Source organism: Syngnathoides biaculeatus, chromosome 14 (genome assembly GCF_019802595.1).
Source record: "Syngnathoides biaculeatus isolate LvHL_M chromosome 14, ASM1980259v1, whole genome shotgun sequence".
Lineage (NCBI taxonomy): Eukaryota > Metazoa > Chordata > Actinopteri > Syngnathiformes > Syngnathidae > Syngnathoides > Syngnathoides biaculeatus.
In genome coordinates, this window is record NC_084653.1 from 27,708,250 (window position 1) to 27,726,963 (window position 18,714).

Consider the following 18,714-nt stretch of genomic DNA (forward strand, 5'->3'; position numbering starts at 1 on the left):
TTAAAACGGAGAAGGCCAAGACTGAAGACGTCCGTCCGTCACGTGAGGCTGTGGGATTTATGTCCATATAAAAACACCGCGACAGTTTTGAAAAGGAGCCGACTACTCACAGGAATTCGCGCTGTCGTCCTTGGTGCCGTCGAGAGAGCCATCGGGATTCATTTGCAAGTAGTAGCCCTGTCTGCAGTACAACCTGGTCACTATGCCCTTGAGCTGGGGATCTGCGGGGTCGGGGGGGGGGGAGGAACAGGGCAACGGTGAGCAAAAACTCAATGTACACGTTTTCACACAGACACATTTTGGCTGGGGTGTCGCCCGAGCGACAACGGCGCTCCAACTGGCGGTTTTGTGTACTGCAACCAGAGGGGGAACGAGCGGTGCCGGCTGAAGAAATCCACCGAATAAAGCCCAAAGTTATTTCTCGGAACCACCGAATGTGTGTTTGGATTTTGGGCAGCGCCACGCAGCCGAGGAAGCCCCCGAGGAGCTCGACTTGACTTGGCTGCGTGCGTGCGTGTGTGTCGGGCTGAAAAATAGAAAACATGGCCGCTGAGTACACAAAATGATGATTATTATTTTTCACGCAGCCCAAGGCACTTTCTGGTGATGGCTTGGCTGATGACATTGGAACAATCTGGTGACTTTTCCCTCCACAAAGGAAAGCTGATCGGGTCTCCAGCGGCGCCGGCGCCATCGCAGAAAGGAAGCGACGGCGGACGTCGGCGAAGACCCGTCGCGGCCTTCCGCCGGCCGGCTGGCGCCCACCCGCCCGATACGAGCGACCTGTCGCACCCTGAGATGTATCAGAATGGTTCCCATGGCGACCAAGTCCAAATCCACAAATTAACATCAGAACACAATGATGAGTCACTCTTTTCTCACCACCGCTGATGGATCAGATACAGAAATGTGTCGCAGTGACACAGAAAAATGGAGAAGGTTTGATTCATAACCGATCAAATTATACGTCCGTCCATGCATTTGCGGAGCCGCTTATCCTCACAAGGTGCCACGGGAGCGCCGGATCCTACCCCAGCTATCTTTGGGCAGGAGCCAGGGTCACCGGCCAATCACACGGCACATAGAAACAAACGAACGCTGGAAATCACAATCGGGCAATTTCGAGTCTTCGATGAACGCAGCGTACATATTTTGGGATGTGGCAGGAAAGCGGACGGCCCCACCCAAAGAAAAACCACAAAGGCGCAGGGAAGGACATGAAAAGTCCACACAGACGGGGCGGGGATTCGAACGCCGGTCCTCAGAACTCTGAGGCAGAGGCTCTCACCAGTCCTCCACTATGTCTGTGTGTGTGTGTGTGTGTGTGTGTACGAGAGAGAGAAAGAGACAGACAGACAGACAGACAGACAGACAGACAGACAGACAGACAGACAGACAGACAGATAGATAGACAGATAGACAGACAGACAGACAGACAGACAGACAGACAGACAGACAGACAGACAGATAGATAGATAGATAGATAGATAGATAGATAGATAGATATAGATAGATAGATAAAGAATAAATCAAGATAGATAGATAGACAGACAGACAGACAGACAGACAGACAGACAGACAGACAGACAGACAGACAGACAGACAGACAGACAGACAGACAGACAGATAGACAGATAGATAGATAGATAGATAGATAGACAGACAGACAGACAGACAGACAGACAGACAGACAGACAGACAGACAGACAGATAGATAGATAGATAATTTTCAAAATGCAGGAACTTCTTCTAAGTGAGAATCGGGAAGGTCGCGGCTGTCTTAGCCCGGGAAGGAAACGCGCACCACTGAATCGGACCTAATGGTCCAATCTACGCGGCATCACGCCATCATAATCTACGTCTTCAAATGAGCCGGATCATCGTTGCATCAGTGAGATTGCAGATGTGCGGAGAGTGTAATCGCATTTACAAGTTGCTAATCCTACACCGATATCTGCGTGATTGTTACGCTCGCAGACAAAATCAGATGTGCTCAAAAAAACATAACATACATACGTATCATTGTCATTACTCAAGTGCAGCGAGATATGGCAACACACACGGTGCCACAAAAATGTATTTGCCTCCTTCTCAAATTGTTCTTTTTTGTACATCTTGTCCGCGTTTTTCTTTTGTTTTCCCTGAAAAATAGAAAATTTTTCAAAGAACCGCATCTTATAGTCATTCAAATTTGTCTGATCTTGAAATTTGACACACGCCTCAAAGCATGTGGGGCAGAAGAATTTCCACCACCATCCGTAACCCCCCCCCACATTGCTTGGAAAATGGTTTCTATGCTGTGCGCCTTCCACAATTTAAAATAATGCAAGCGTTATCGTCAAATTAATTTGAAATTGAACAAAAAATAGAAAGTCCAGTACAAAATTGGTCACAAAAACTGGATGGCTGTCAAGCGGAAACAAAAATGGGAGAAAATCACTTTCCAATTTAAATTTGAAGCGAGTCGATGGCCTCCCCCTTAGACCTCCAACCAAGAATTCCGCCTCAGGACATCCACCTGATCCTGTGACTGTTTGGCCAACTGGCCGCCTCTGACAATGACTTCTGCCTCCGTCTCGTGTTTCCCTGTTCCTGTGGCTGTTAGCCCAACCGTCAGCCTCCAACCGCGTGTTCCGCCTCAGGACGTTTGCTTGTTCCTGTTGGACCAAGCGTCCGCCTCTGACTACGAGCTCAGCCTCAGGACGTTTCCCTGTTCCTGTGGCTGTTAGCCCACCCATCCGCCTCCAAACACGAGTTCCCCCTCAGGACGTTCGCCTGTTCCTGTCGGACCAACCGTCCGCCTCTGACCACAATCTCAGCCTCAGGACGTTTCCCTGTTCCTGTGGCTGTTAGCCCACCCATCCGCCTCCAAACACGAGTTCCCCCTCAGGACGTTCGCCTGTTCCTGTCGGACCAAGCGTCCGCCTCTGACCACAATCTCAGCCTCAGGACGTTTCCCTGTTCCTGTGGCTGTTAGCCCACCCATCCGCCTCCAAACACGAGTTCCCCCTCAGGACGTTCGCCTGTTCCTGTCGGACCAACCGTCCGCCTCTGACCACAATCTCAGCCTCAGGACGTTTCCCTGTTCCTGTGGCTGTTTTGCCAACTGTCCGCCTGTGATCACGAGTTCTGCCTTTGTCTCGCATTACCCTGTTCCTGTGGCTGTTAGCCCAACCGTCCACCTTCAACCACGAGTTCCACCTTAGCGCGTTAACCTATTCGTGTGGATGTGTGTCAACAAACTCAAAATTAAGTTTCTCCCAAGACGTTTGAAAAAAAGATGTAAAATTCAGAAATGTGAAGCACAACTTCAAACTGATTAGTTTTCAGTGAGATTGAAATCAGGATCTTTGTGCACGTCCAAATCTTCACGGAGATAAACGCCAAAAAAATAACTGTGACACCCCAAAAAAAATGGCCAAGCATTTTAGCGACAAGCCAAATTTTCTGAAACCAGTAAAACGTGAGAAATTTTAGCGAACAATTTCATTATAAGGGGAGCACAAAATAATCTGGTGGATCGACGATCAAACACAAGCCTCGTATAATATTTTTTAATCTGCAGTTACTATATAAATAAAAATATGAATGTATGTGTGAGTTATTGTTTCCTGAATACTTTGAAATACGGCTTAGGCAACTATGCCATTAAGCTAATGATATGAATGACCGAATGAGTTTATGCTAAGCTAATTGTCGGGCCAAAAAGGATTTCATAAACTGGAACACAACGTAAATGGATGGGAAAAACGAATGGCACGACCTACCGAATCTGAAGAATGGAATTTAAATCTCTGATGATTAACTGGTCATGCTGAACGGTCGCAGCATTAAATGCGTTGCACGTGCAGTTGATTGACGGCCAAAGTTTGAGCCCGGAATAGATTTTCATTTCACGCGAGTTCCTTTTTCCGGCATGACGGAAAAATAACTCCAACTACCGTCTAAAAGTCAGCAAGCGAGTGAAAATGCGGGTCAAGTTTGTGGCGCGATGACTGTGGCGGTCTCCAGACAACAACAGATGAGCGCTTGGATACGCGGCTGCCATTTTGAAGCCCGGATGGCCGGAGGAAAAAGCCGTTTGAATCCCGCGAGGAGAACATTTGGGCCGCACTTCAAGTGTGCTGCCGCAGATGATTCAAATCTCGACGATCTGATCGTCATCACCACATGCAAGATCACTGATGTCATTGATGGTCTGCACGTTTGATTTCGCTTTACATAATTGATTTGCCCCACCTCCCCAAAAAAGATGCAGACTTGTCGCTGCCATTTTGAGCATTTTTTTTTTCCCCTAAAACTGAGCAAGCACAGGTGAGAGCTGAGTAATAAAATACATGCATGTTTTTTGTTTTTTTTTTTCCCCAGATGAAAATGTACACGGGCGACTCCCGGATAATGTTTACACTCCGCAAATATGGCCGACACCAGCCTATGGGAAAACGTTTAAAGACATTATTTGGAAACCATTAAGGGGCGGGGCAGCAGTTCTTCAGTCTTACTTTTGAAATGGTTACAACAGTGACTAATTGAAATGATCAGATAAAGAAATTGTTTTGATGCCACCCGTCCAAATATCAATTTCACCATTATCTGGCAATATGTATTGTTTATCGCAGTATCGAGAAATGAATGCCGAGCAAATATTGCTTCGATGATATTGCAGCGCTACCCCTCACTGAGACTGTATTTAAAAAAAAAATGTAACTAATAATTGTGGTTTGTGGCTTTCCCTCAACCAATCCGATGTGAAGTCGGCTTTTAATTTACTTCTTGGTAGTTCGGGTGGTGCACACCTGAAGTTACATCGACTTTCATCTATCATGTATGTTATCCATACATGTTTATTTTAAGACTACATGCTAGTTTTGAGATGCTATGATGAAAATGTGGCAGAATGGCTCATTTCCACGCGGACAGTGCACAATAGCGCACGCTCGACGCGCAGTAAACGTGCTGGGGGAAAAAAAACCAAACCACCCCCCCCCCCTCCGCGCACCCCCGGCAAGATTTTCTCCGCTTTTACGCACGCACATGCACCCCAAAAAAAAAAAAAAAAAAAAAGAGCCGCGATCAACCAGCGGCCGCAACTTGCACCTTGTCGCCGTAGTCTGCGCTTCCTGAGGCCAAAGATGCGCACTTTCGAGAAGATGTCCACCAGGTTGCCGTTGCACAGCCCCTTGTTCTTGTTGGGGCTCTTCCGGCGCCGGTTGCCGGAGGGCCGGTCCAAGTGCTGCTCCCGCGCCTGCCGCTTCTGCCGGATCAGCCCGCTGGCGATGGCGGCGGCCATGGCCGGGTGCCGCGGTGTGGGCGAGGGACCGCCGCGGGGTCACTGGGCCGGCATGGCGGCGGCGCGAGCTCAAGTGTCAAATGTCACTTTGTCGCTGATCGGCGAGAATGCGCAAAAGACCCGACCGCGGTGCGAACACTACATGATTTCAAGAAAAGAAAACTGCGCGGATCATCCGGGAAGGCGTGCGTAATTCCGCATGAAAATACAGAAAAACAATCTGGAAGATGAACTCACGCTCCCTGGAATTTAAAAAAATGTATCCGTATGTATCACGTACAGCGGAGGGGAAGGAGTGACAATAAAAAGTCCCGTTGCGGCTAGAAGCGTGCCGGGAGGCAAATGCGCTTCATTTCCCTTCTTTTCCTTTCACCAGCCGGGCTCGACCGTCAATCCTTCCTTCCTTCCTTCTTCCTTCCTTCCTTCCAACCTCCTCCTCCTGTGAGCCGAGCTCGCGCGTTCACGCCGCTGTTTAAGTGACGCTCGTGCACGTGCACCCAAGCAGCGACGACGAAGCCCCGAACTTTGTTCCGGAGCAACACGTCCGAATCGCGCTGCGGAGGGGGGGGGGACGACGAGCTGTTCCCGGAACAGCGCGCGTGACGTGCGCGCAGCCGGACAAATTGCGCGCGCGAACGCTGCACCAACTCCCAAAAGTCCACACCGGAACTCGATGCGAACGGCGAGGAGACACCGGAAGTTGTGCCGGCTCCTCGTTCGGACGTGTCTGAACAGCTGTGAATGTATGAATGGGTTTTTTTTTTTTTTTTTTTTTTTTTTTTTTGGGGGGGGGGCAATAATTGCTTCGGATTCCTCACTGGCTGCCCTTGTATACTGTATTAGAATTCATTTTGGATTATTAACTAAAAGTAAAGTAAAAACTGATGGCTGAATTAAAAAAATAGATACATTTTCACTGTACTGTATCATTATTTAACGGGACAAGCCGAAAGGAATAGAAGAAGGAGATTACTTAGTCACATTTTATATAATTTAAATGCTACAATTTCCAAATCTGTATAACAAATAAAATCTATCTATCTATCTATCTATCTATCTATCTATCTATCTATCTATCTATCTATCTATATCTATCTATCTATCTATCTATCTATCTATCTATCTATCTATCTATCTATCTATCTATCTATCTATCTATCTATCTATCTATCTATCTATCTATCTATCTATCTGTCTGTCTGTCTGTCTGTCTATCTGTCTGTCTGTCTGTCTGTCTGTCTATCTATCTATCTATCTATCTATCTATCTATCTATCTATCTATCTATCTATCTATCTATCTATCTATCTATCTGATTTATTCTTTATCTATCTATCTATCTATCTATCTATCTATCTATCTATCTATCTATCTATCTATCTATCTATCTATCTATCTATCTATCTATCTGATTTATTCTTTATCTATCTATCTATCTATCTATCTATCTATCTATCTATCTATCTATCTATCTATCTATCTATCTATCTATCTATCTATCTCTATCTATCTATCTATCTGTCTGTCTGTCTGTCTGTCTGTCTGTCTGTCTATCTATCCATCTATCCGTCTGTCTGTCTGTCTGTCTGTCTGTCTGTCTGTCTATCTATCTGTCTATCTGTCTGTCTATCTATCTATCTATCTATCTATCTATCTATCTATCTATCTATCTATCTATCTATCTATCTATCTATCTGTCTGTCTGTCTGTCTGTCTGTCTGTCTGTCTGTCTATCTATCTATCTATCTATCTATCTATCTATCTATCTATCTATCTATCTATCTATCTATCCTATTCTATCCTATTTCGCGCACAGTGAAGAGCAAATAACGGGCAAGCAAATACAACCTCAAGAGGGCCATCTGCTGTTCGCGGCTGTAATTAAAAGCTGGAGGCTTCAAAGAGGGAGGGGGTGGGGCGTGGGAGTGTACGTGCGTGTGTGTTGTGTGCTTCCCCCCCCCCGGGGGTTTTCCACGTACACTTGTTGAATCCAGCTGTACTATTATTAGATGTCAGGAACTGACAGACGAGCATCTGAGTTTTCTTTCCTAGCCATCCATCCATCCATCCATCCATCCATCCATCCATCCATCCATCCATCCATCCATCCATCCATCCATCTTCATCGGAGGAAATACTGTGTTTCGTCCCTGAGCTCGATGTGCTTTGGGAAAACTAAGATCAAGCTGAACGTGGCCGATCAAATACGTGGAAATTCACAGCAAAGGCTCCGCTCGGCTCGCTGGCCACTGAAGACGTGTTGCGACCGTGACGCCGCGTGGACCGGCGGCTGCAGTAAACGGGTGCGACCAGCAGCGGACACTGTCAGACCGTGACAGAGCCGCGGTGTGGGAGGACCAGAGACCCGGAAAAATCAAAGCCACCGGCGCGACGCTCTGCTTGCTTTTAGACATGAATAAAAATAAAAATGATAATAATAATAATAATAATAAGGGACGAGCGAGAACTACGCGCAGGCAAGCAAGCGGAAACTGACCTCTTGTGACAACTGCGCCTGACAACACGGCAAGCACGGCCCCAATTAAAGGCCACCAAGAAGATGAGCAGGTTACACCGGTGTCAAACTGAAGGCCTGCGGGCCACATATGGCCAAACACATCACATCATTTCATGCGCCAAAGCAAAATCCCGTCCACCGACTTCAAGTTTCTTGCGAAACGCCGCAGCAAAACGGGACATATTTTGCCACTTTTCATAAAGCTGAGATACTGCAAGCATTTATTCATGCATAATTTTGTAACATCATGCGAAAGTCAAAAGAAATCGATCAAGATATTAGGATGACAAGCATTGACTTGCACGGGTCTATTTCATCCTTGGGTGCAATTTCCAGTCGGCTGGAGGTGCCACGTTCATCTGTTCCAACAATCCGATGCAAATATTAACTGTAAACACAACATATGGACACAAACACTCTAAAATGTCATAATTTCATGGGACTACGAAGCATTTCCGTGGTTTTATAGTTTGAGGGGAACCAGAAATACAACAAGGCCCTCAAATTTGTGTTGACATAAGTTGTTGCGAGGCGTGAATTCAGTCTAGCAACAAGTGAGGATGTGGGCACCTGCACTATGTGGTACTTCCAGGCTCTGAAATCAGTCAATCAGCCCGGTGGGCTTTGCTGACATTTGCTCTTTTTTCTAGACAGGGGTGGGATTGTTTAGGGTGTCTGCGAGTCCGAGTCCAGAGTCCAACGAAAACAGGGTGAAGCAGCATTTGGCTATTATGTTACAGACAAGTAGAAGAAGTTGCCACTTTGTGCCCAGCACGTCGTTTGACTTGTTGGTCCGCAAAGCTGGGAAGAGAAACACATGAAGAGGGGAACACCAAGACTGCAAGGCAGACCCCATCGGCCGTCAAACGTCGACTGCTTCAAAAGCGACTTGCGTGATTGCCGATAATCAAATTTGTTCGCTGCTGTCGAGAATGCTCACAAGTTCCGTCACCTCCAAAGCGTCACGTTCAGGAGAGGACTAAACGTCCGGCAAACAGACGATTGCCTGGGGGCACCAAAAATTTTATGGACCCCCGCACAACTAAAACGGAAGAATAAACTGCTCTTAAAGTGTTGAATCCATCGCAATTATTTCGAGTGCTCCTCCCTCCCTTCTCGCGCAATGGACTAGTCCATTTTCTGATAGACTCACTCAAATTGAGACTTTTGGACGCGACGAACGCTAATACTGAAGATCTTTGCGGTCCCGGACGCTGATGCGGACGCCCCCGTTCCCTTGGGGCACCCGAATGACGACTGTAAGTACGACGCCCGCATACAATGCTCGGGCGTGGCAGGCTCCGGTTTTTGCCCATTTGCTGTGTGTCGAGCGAGGGATTCGAAGCTGCGTCCGTTTGGGTCCTAGCTGCATTCGGAGCCGGATGTCGTGAAAGGATCCAAAACCCGGACACAAGATAAATATGCTGACAGCAGACTTATCGAACGCTATCCTAAGTATCATCGTTATTGTTCAAAAGATGGAATTCCACACTTCCAGGCACTGGAACGTTCCAGAACGAGAGAAAACTTGCTACTTGCACCAAAGTTTCGAAGACGCACACGTACGTACCTCCAATTTTCTTCCTCCTGCACGTAAACGCGCGAGTCTCCATGCCGGTCCCATTCCAAAAGCCGCCTTTCGCCACGAGCCTCGCTCGCCATCGCCAACGCCGGCATTTATAGCGCCTCGGCTCGGCGCTAACGAGGTTACGCTCAACTTGACAGTTGACCCCCGTGAGCACTTTGCCTTCATTTGCTTCCGAGGTGTGGCCCAGCGAAAACGTGCAATCTTCACGTTCGGGCACAGAAAAACGCAGCCCGTGTCAGCTTCGACGCTGGGGCGGCACTTTACGACCAATTAGAAGCCGTTAAATGACAAGTTTGAGTCAAAACGCAGACACGAACGACGCATGCACGCTTCGACGTGTCAGTTGAAATCTGATCAAGATGGACGATTCACAAACGATCTGGATGGAAAAGAATTGGCAGCGTCTTCCCCTTTAACAGCAATAAAATCCTCCCCTCAATGCGGTCCCGCCACAAAAATTGACGACACGACGACGTTCATCCTTTGCATTTGGTGACGTCGCCGTTTTCAAATGAACCAAAACGGCGTTTGAACGATGTGCACGTGACGGGGAAAGAGTCCAAACGTTCCGTTTTGCAAGCTTTCCGACCGCATTCACTCGAGAGCAAACGGCGTGAGCTCACGTCGCCGCCACCACAGGTCGCTAACCTTTCGCCGCCGAGCTCATCGTCTCGCCTAATGGCTGCCGGCGACCTCAAATGGGCCTTACGGTGAGCCAGATTGCAATTTGTCGCCGTCCGGGGAGCGTGACGAAGCGCCGGCCGGTCGAACGGCAGAAGATTGAAGCCGAGCGTGGGGCGGGGGTGGCCCTCCGGCGGCGACGCTAATGAAACGCAGCGAGGGCACCTCAGAAATAGTGACCGTGATTTGGGGGAAGCGGTGGAAATGCTCAGTTACCTCGTGACAACAACACAAGGACCGGACTTTTAATAAAGCTGAGATACATAATTTTGTAACATCGTGTGAAAGTCAAAAGAAATCGCGCAAGATATTAGGATGACAAGCATTGACTTGCACAAGTCTATTTCATCCTTGGGTGCAATTTCCAGATGGCTGGAGGTGCCACGTTCATCCGTTCAAACAATCCAAGGAAAGTATAAATTATAAGCACAAGCAGCCATTTTGCCAGACAAACGCGTCAGTGGCTTCGTGTTCCGGCACACTCCGCCCACTAGTTTGGGCGAGAGATCGCTTTCTTGATCTGCCGGTGGGCCGCTAATGATTGTTGCGCTCCACTAATTCTAATTCCACTAAAATTTAACATCCTGTGTCTGCAAGCCTGCACCACGTTTTTGTGGGCTTTCCGGTAAATTCCTTAGAATGTGCTCGTGTTCAGAAGGGACTGACGTTGCTGAAATTAAGCAAACAACTTCTCGCTGCACCCTGAGAATTTTACCAAGCGACGCAGTCACAAAATGACGACTTCAAGTCATATTTTTAAGACGGACTGAAAAAGTAGAACCAAGTTCTTTCACAAACACAACAAATCACAACAAGAAGTTTTCTCCACACTTTCAATCAGCAGATCTGCACTAGCCCGTATATTTGCGGCACGCCACGATTTCTGGATGAACACCGTCACGTCGTAACTTTTTTTTTTCCTCACGACGACTCGACTTTCTTCTCACAGCGTTTCTGTCCCGTCGTTGGACTTCAAACGTTTAAAACGTTGTTTTGTAGGAGTTTGTCACGTGACTTTTACACGAGAATCGAAGCGCGACAGTCGCCCCCTTTCGCCCCAAACCTCTTGAAACCTTTCACGGCGCCAGCGCTCCGCGTTTCTCGGGAAGCAGAGCCAAAGGCCCGTCATCTGGATTCCGGTCCTATCTCCAGAACGCGGACGTCCCGTCGTGAAGGCTTAGTCAGCGCTTCGACCTTCCTCTGGGAAGGCCGCGGCGGCTTGCGCAGATTTCAAAACAGGTGCAAATGACAAGTGTATACGTGGAGTTGGCGCCGAGGCCCAACATTCCGCCACTAGTGGTTAAAAAAGGCAAATCCAATCATTAATATTAAGAATGTCCTGATTCAGGAGTCGAGGAATCTCAAAAAGGATTTCATTTTCCAAAACGACTTCCAAAATAGTCAACGTTGGGCCCGGACCCCCGATGAGTCGTTCAAAAAGCTCCCCGGACCCCCCAACCTCAACTTTCGCCAATAATGTAGCGCTGGACACAGCAATGCCCTTCATACCTCATTTTAGTGGCTCAGCTGCTCTTGCTTTTTATTTTTGCACAATAAATCAAAACGCGGCTCAACACCGGAAAGGGCAATTCCAGACGATTTCGGTTTTTCCTCATCATATCACCGACCCCCTGGGGGTCCGTGGACCCCACTTTGGGACTAACGAGACCGCGAGAAACACCTGGACAGGACGCGCGTGGCCGGATGGAGCTGATTGGTCAACACAAGGGAGGTGGGAGGGGCAAACGCCGACAGGTGGGCGCAACCCCCAAAAGTGCAGCCACTGAAGTTGGCTTCAATTCATCATCTGGTTGCTCCTGAACGTGTTTTGTCATCGTCGCATCGTTGAGAGCAAAAGTCGAGTTTTTATCCTTAACAGGCTCAGATTTGACACTTTGGTGTGGGCTTTTTTTTTTTTTTTTTTTTTTGGGGGGGGGGGGGGTGGTGGATCTTTTTGTCATGCAAAATCTGTGCCTCGGCTCAAGAAAAACTGGGACGTTGCGCTGCCATCACGTGCCGGAGCTGCCGCACGTGCGGTTCTTAAATGCGGCCGCTAGAGGGCAGTGCGGGACAGGCGCTCTCACACACTCACACTCCCGGGGCCATGCTTGGCTCCCTCTTTTGCCCCCCTCCCTCCCCTTCGAGCCTCGTGCTCGACTTCAGCGGCGAAACAAGCAAAAAGAGGGGCGGTGGGGGGGGGGGGGCAATCTCCAAATGGAAAGCCATCAAGTCCACTTTGCTGGGGGGCAACGCGGCGTGGAGCCACACCATGAATTAAACATCCATCATCACAAATATCCCGTGGAGGCAGAAAACTGCACGTTGCCGTTCAATTGCATCCTGGGAGCAAAAAAAAAAAAATACGGGAACAAATGAAAAAAGGGGGAAAAAAAACAAAGAGAAAGACGAAACGAGGCGGAAGCTTTTCACGCGGTTCCGAACGGGTCACGTCACACACGTGAACACTTCTCGAACGGACTTCCGGTAATGAGAGTCCGCTCTGAATCTCTTGAGCTCATCTGTCAATCAATCATTTGATGAAGATTCCACGGTCGTGACAAGCAGATGAAAAGGAAGCCTGGAACTGACTCGGGCCGTAATTTGGAATTTCACAGACATTTTGGACCGTCGACGAAAGAAAATCCAAAAGCCTGCAGTCGCTTGTGCGCCATCCAAAATATTTAGCAGACGACTTCCTGGTTGATGAAGAATGACGGCCGGACTGGGCGGCCATGCCGTACCGGGGGCAGAGAAAGTCTGCACACCCCCTCTTCAAATGCCAGGCTGGAGAAAGTAGAAAAGAAAAGAAAACCAGACCCCCCCCCCCTCCCCCCGACCCCCAGAGTGCATTTTCTTTATGTAACTCGGTTAAATTCCATAATCAGCATTCCCCGTGACGATGAATTGAAATGCCACGAAGCAAACTTTTTTTTTCTCAAGAAAAATCGCACTGCGCTCAACACAAACATAATCCATCCATCCATTTTTAGCCGCTTATCCTCTGAATTTCAGACAGTGAATTGTAAACATTGAAAAGTTACACCGAAATACAATTATTGAAAATGTCATCACTTTCCATTTCAAATGAAAATCCTTGTGGCAGATATTTACTTCCATCCATTTCCTTGGCCGCTAATCCTCACGTGGGTTGCGGGAGTGCTGGAGCAGCTGTCATTGGGACGTCGGCGGGGTTACACCCGGAAGTGGTCGCCGGCCAATCGCAGGGCACATCGAGACAGACAACATTCGCGCTCACAATCGCACCTCGGGGCAATTTAGGGTGTCCAATGAATGTTGCCTGTTTTTGGGATGTGGGAGGATACGCGTGTGCGCACCCGGAGGAAAGCCACGCAAACTCCACACAGGCGGGTCCAGGATTGAACCCGGTACCTCAGAACTGTGAGGCTAACGCTTCCCAGGTGCCGCCTCATGCTGAAATGCTTTAAAAACAATAATAATAATAAGGCGACCACTCGACCGTGCAAACTTTGTCGAAACGGAAGCCGACTTGCAGACGGCCACGATGAGGCGGAGGAGTGATGTCATAACCTCTCCCCCCCCCCCCCCAACGGTCGCTCCAGTCCTTAAGACGGCGGATACCGTGAAAGTAGCATCGACGCCGCGCCGCCACGTCCTTTCGCCGAGTGTCTGCTGGCGCGCACGCTCGACTAATTTTACGTGACGGACCACGAGGAAGCCCGCATCCAAAGGTCAAAGGTTGGCCACGCCGTTGGCTCCCGGATCTGCTATTTTTAGAATCGATCACACTTTTAAACACGACATATTTAGAATGTGCGGGGATCGTACTTGCAGTCGAAATGAGACCAAATGTTTATTGAAGACATCAAGGAATATTGTCCTCGAGATTAATCCATTTTTGTCTGAAAATTGAAGGAAAAAAAGTTTGTTTTTTTTTCCAAAGGTCAACATTATGTGGGTCATTTGGGCATAATGCAAAAGAGCATCTAATAAAATCCTCATCCTTGGCAAAATCAATTATTGTACCAACAAAAACAAACAAAAAAAAAAATCGCGTGCAAATTGCTTATATTGCTGGATCTTAACGATAATATTATTCATTTGCAAATAAACATTGGAGTCAAACTTTTATGTAAATCAGAATGAGATATACAGTCCTTGATTAATTACTGTATAAACTGTGCTTTAAAAAAATATATGTATAAATGTAAAAACGAATTTTACTTACTAAACCATACGTGTCCAACTCAAGGCCCGGGGGCCAGATCCGGACCAGCACGTGATTTTATTTGGCCCTCCGAGGCAAAGCAGGTGTATAAACTTCCATGATTTTGGTCCAATCCGTACCAACATTTCAAATTGTCATGTCACAAATCATCATTGCAAGCATAGTTGAAAAGCATATTCCCCTTGATTTCTGATTCCTAAACTAGTTCATAAATTTCGTGCTCAAATATGAAGACGATCTGAAAGATTTTCATGGTTTCACACCCATAACGGCCCTCTGAGGGAAACGCGGCGGTGACAAAAATGAGTTCGATGCTCCTGTACTAATCTTTGAAAAAATAGTTATCTTATAAATACACCCATCCATCCATCCATTTTCTAAGCCTCTTATGCTCACAAGGGTTGCAGGAGCCTAAGCGCCAGCCAATCACAGGGCCCGTTTTTATTCAGGTTGTGGTTTACCGAGACATAACTATCGTAGCAGGAAGTGGCACGTGAACAATGCAAAACGAGCGAGGAAAAAGTAAACAAAAACAATTTGAGTTCTACCACACGCACACAATAAAGTCCCACAAACAACAATACAAAATCTTTGCACAGAAGGATGTAAAAATGCGAGTGAGCCAAGTGCACTTCCCACAGGTTGCGTGTTGATCATTTCCAGCCATTGTGTCAGACCTGTCCACGTCCGACACGCAGGTTGACCTTTCGGCCGGCAGCCGACGCCCCCAAAATAGCTTTGTTGCGATGGGGGGGGTGGGGGGGGGGTAGATGTGACGAGGACTAGCTAGCGTGCAGCATAAGATGCGGAAAGAAAATGCTAAGACGCTGACAAATGGGCAATGTCGCCCGGAATCGATGCGCTTGGATTATTAGATCGATCGACGTCGTCTCCAAGTCTTACGCGGCGAAGGCGATGGCGTCCCTCGGAACAACGCCGCAATGCATCATGGGCCAACGGTGCAGCATTTGATGCATTTCACAAGCTCTCGTTAGTCCAAAAAGAAATTGGGGCTGATTCATGAACCCGTTGAGATTTGGAAAGGCTCGACAAATTTGCTCATTTATGATGCAGTCGAGACAGGATCTTTTTTCTCATTTTTTTTTTAACTGACTTTAAATACAGTAAATATCGCACATAAGATTGATCAAATGTTAAGCTGTTGCTTGGGGCAAAATACAAGATGGCATCTTATTTTGTCATAAAATGTAAAAAAAATAAAATAAATAACAACACCTCGCATATCCGATACCGAGCCGCAACTAAAACATCTTTTAGGGGTTTTTTTTTTCCCCAAACATTATTTTATTCATTTTAATTTGATACAGGATATTTCGTCATTCATTTCAATGAATGCCGTTTTATTGAAGTTCATGTCATTTCATTTCAATACAATTACTTTTCTCTACTGTATTTTTGAAACGGTCAATTCCATACAAAGTAGGAGCTGACGCGTGAAAAGTGTGAATAATAAAAAAAATATATATAATAATAATAACATTGAAAGGATGCGAAACAAAATGGAATAGGAAGATGCGACCATTTCGCTGGGATTCACAAACTGTAGTAGGTGTACACGTACATGAGATTAAAAAAAAAAAAAAAATTGCGCCCCCTTTGGAAAGAAGCAGCAAGAGCTCTTTATTTTTTTTCCCAATGAAAGGGGCCCGATGACAGCTCTCTGAGGAACTCCAGAGCAATCTATGCTACTGTTTGTAGCCAACATGGAAAAAGCATTTACACATTTCTAACTAGTGCGTATTCATCATTTTGCCACATTTTGAATGATGGTTTGCTCCAGTGTCAGAAGGGAAATTATGAAATGAGCGCACACTACTTGTCATGAGCAAGGCTTGGGCACTGCCAAGAGGGGCGTGGCCAGGCCACTCCTCTGGGCGGTGACACCCAATCACCGCTCGCAGCTGTTTCACATTGGGACTGGAATTAGACGGGCCAGTTCGTCGCTTTGCGTTCGTGAGTTGCATTCACTGCCTGTGGGACTCTTCGCTTCTACGTGTAAGTTAGAGTAACCCTCGTCACAGCCATTCGGTGCCTTTTTCTTGAATTCTGTCCTGTTGAGTTGTTAGTTTGCCACATAGTCATCGGACCTCGCTGCGTGTCTTTTGGATCCCGCCTAGCCTGGCGTTTCTGTACCTCTGCCAGTCGGAACGCTACACCGCGTATGACCCAGTTTCCGGAATAAACTACACTGAACATCGTGCCTCTGCCTCGAAGTCCTGCATTTGGGTTCGCCCTCGTACGGCGAAGAATTTAGAAGCTACGAACGAACGAAGCTATGAATTTCCTGGGAAATGAAGAAAAAATATTTCAGAACAAAACATCGGCTAAACTCACAAAAATGAATGGCGGCCTTTACGGTGAACCAGATCAGCATCAGATTATGCATCTTCTGTCATATTAATACTGCATATTTGGCAAATCTCGCGTTTACAGCATCAAAGCACTTTCTGTCCATCTGTGTTTTGTGTACGGCTGCAGTGCATCACGGGAAGTAGCGCTTTCCGAGAGCCTCTCCGCTGTTGCTCGCTGCTTTTCCAGACGAACCGTGGGACGCTCAAAATATATTTACAACACAGCGCTTCAAAACAAAAACAATACAAGTCATGGGAGAATTTCCCAACACGGCCCACCTGACAAAAAATAAGTAGACGGTACACACCATTTATGGCAGCCGAACACGTGCCAGCAAAGCAAAGCAGAAGCACGTTTTTGCTAGCTGGCACTTGACACTCGAGCTCAGTGAATGCGCCCGATTGATTGCCGTCAATCATCTGCGTTTGCCGGATTGGCCCACAATCACGCGGCGCTTACGTAAAGCCTTCACATATCGCAATACCTTCTTTCTTCTTTCTGTCGTCCAACATCCCTCCCACTCCCGAGCGGGCCCACTCCTTCCTCCCTCCGTTCCCAAAGAAACGACGGGATGGCGTCGCGGCACCGGCGCTCAATACGAGCAAGGCCGCGCCGAGGAGCCATTGTTGCGGACGTGCGCTCGCCACTCGCTCGTGAGGTACGCTCGACAGAAAAAGATTAATACAGTAGACTGCATACGAGAGACGGGATCACAAATATTGATTCCACCGTAATATGGTATCCAAAAGAAGTTTGCTTTCATTATTTTACACACACAAAGATTATTACAATAAAGCAGGAGAATAATGACAAACCGCATTCACGTGAATGCGCGAGAGAAGAAAAAGCAGCTGGTACTCTCTGAATATTTGAATACTTCAGAAAATGGGAGTTTTTAATTTTCTGAATTTCATTCGAGCTCGTTAAGCCCGTTTGCATTACGTAAGCGTAATTGCATATACATGTGAAGAAATGAAAAATAAATGACTGAGAGGAGGTTCAATCCGATGCCACCCAGTGTCCGTGTCAGCAAAACGGGGGAGAAGAATTATGTAAATATGTATTTGACGCACGGCAGACTTTGTACAATCTGCGGCTGCGCTCGTTTATTTTTCATCTTTTTGCAAGCCCAAGAGGCGTCCGTCTCCGAGATTAAGTTGTTAGCGCACGTTGATCTCAGGTGCCTTGTGATCTTAAAAAAAGAAGGAAAAAAAATGGGATTGTGTTGAATATTCATCATATTTTGGGCCTCAGTGGTGAAAAGTCGGCAGATGCAGCTTTGCTGTTTCCGCGCAGCCTCTCACAGGGAACCTCGTCCAAAATGGACGTCGGCAAAATCGCTCCCAGCGGAGAAATATCGTCACAATGTAATTCCCTTATAATATACTTTGAATCTTTTTGTTTCATGTACAACATAAAATACAGTATAGTATACAGGTCATACAAAAAGTCATATAAGCAAACCTTATGAAAAGTTTCAACAATGTGGGGGAAAAAAAAAAAAAAAATCCGGTACTACACCCAGATGATAATCATACATATCACAAAAAAAATAAAAACAATTTGTTTTCCAGATAGATAATATTTAATGTATTTGTCTATTTTTCCAACCATTGAATTTGTATGAAGTGCATATTCAATGCTGCAAAAAAACAAAAGCATCTATCTTTTGAAGCTATGAGCGAGATATGAATTTCATGATTGTAGCTGTACTTTGCGTCGTATTTCGAAGTGTACGTGTCGGACGCGGTGTCCATAGATGGAGAGCAAAGGCTGCCGCCGTTGTATTGATTTGCTTGCTGTCAGCGTTACGGTCCATTACTTTACACGAGCTCGCCGCTAGCGTAGCAAATAATTCATGACTCTCGCCGGCCTGTCACTGACTCCGCGAGCTCGTCCAAACGAAACGGCCGACGCCGCTACGGCGAGCTTTTCCTGTCTGTTGTGGAGCGCTTACTCTCATGTGCGGCCGTGACAGCTACACAATGGCGCGTGTTAGCACGTAAACACTTGCTAATGATTCATCCGGGACATAGACCCCACCCACTCCTCCCCAAG

The 18,714-nt window shown here is 47.0% G+C and overlaps 1 protein-coding gene across 4 annotated transcripts in view; it reads right to left on the reverse strand.

The window, feature by feature from the left end:
* Positions 1–18,714, reverse strand: part of fgf14 (fibroblast growth factor 14) — a 159,490-nt gene that overhangs the window by 12,164 nt on the left and 128,612 nt on the right. For 2 of the 4 annotated variants that reach the window (XM_061841050.1, XM_061841052.1), the window contains exon 2: positions 111–221. In XM_061841050.1, the coding sequence (XP_061697034.1) occupies positions 111–221 (111 nt within the window). Of the gene's footprint in view, positions 1–110; positions 222–5,097; positions 5,686–9,377; positions 9,399–18,714 lie in introns of those variants that run through there. The other 2 variants (XM_061841049.1, XM_061841051.1) reach the window with 2 other exon arrangements.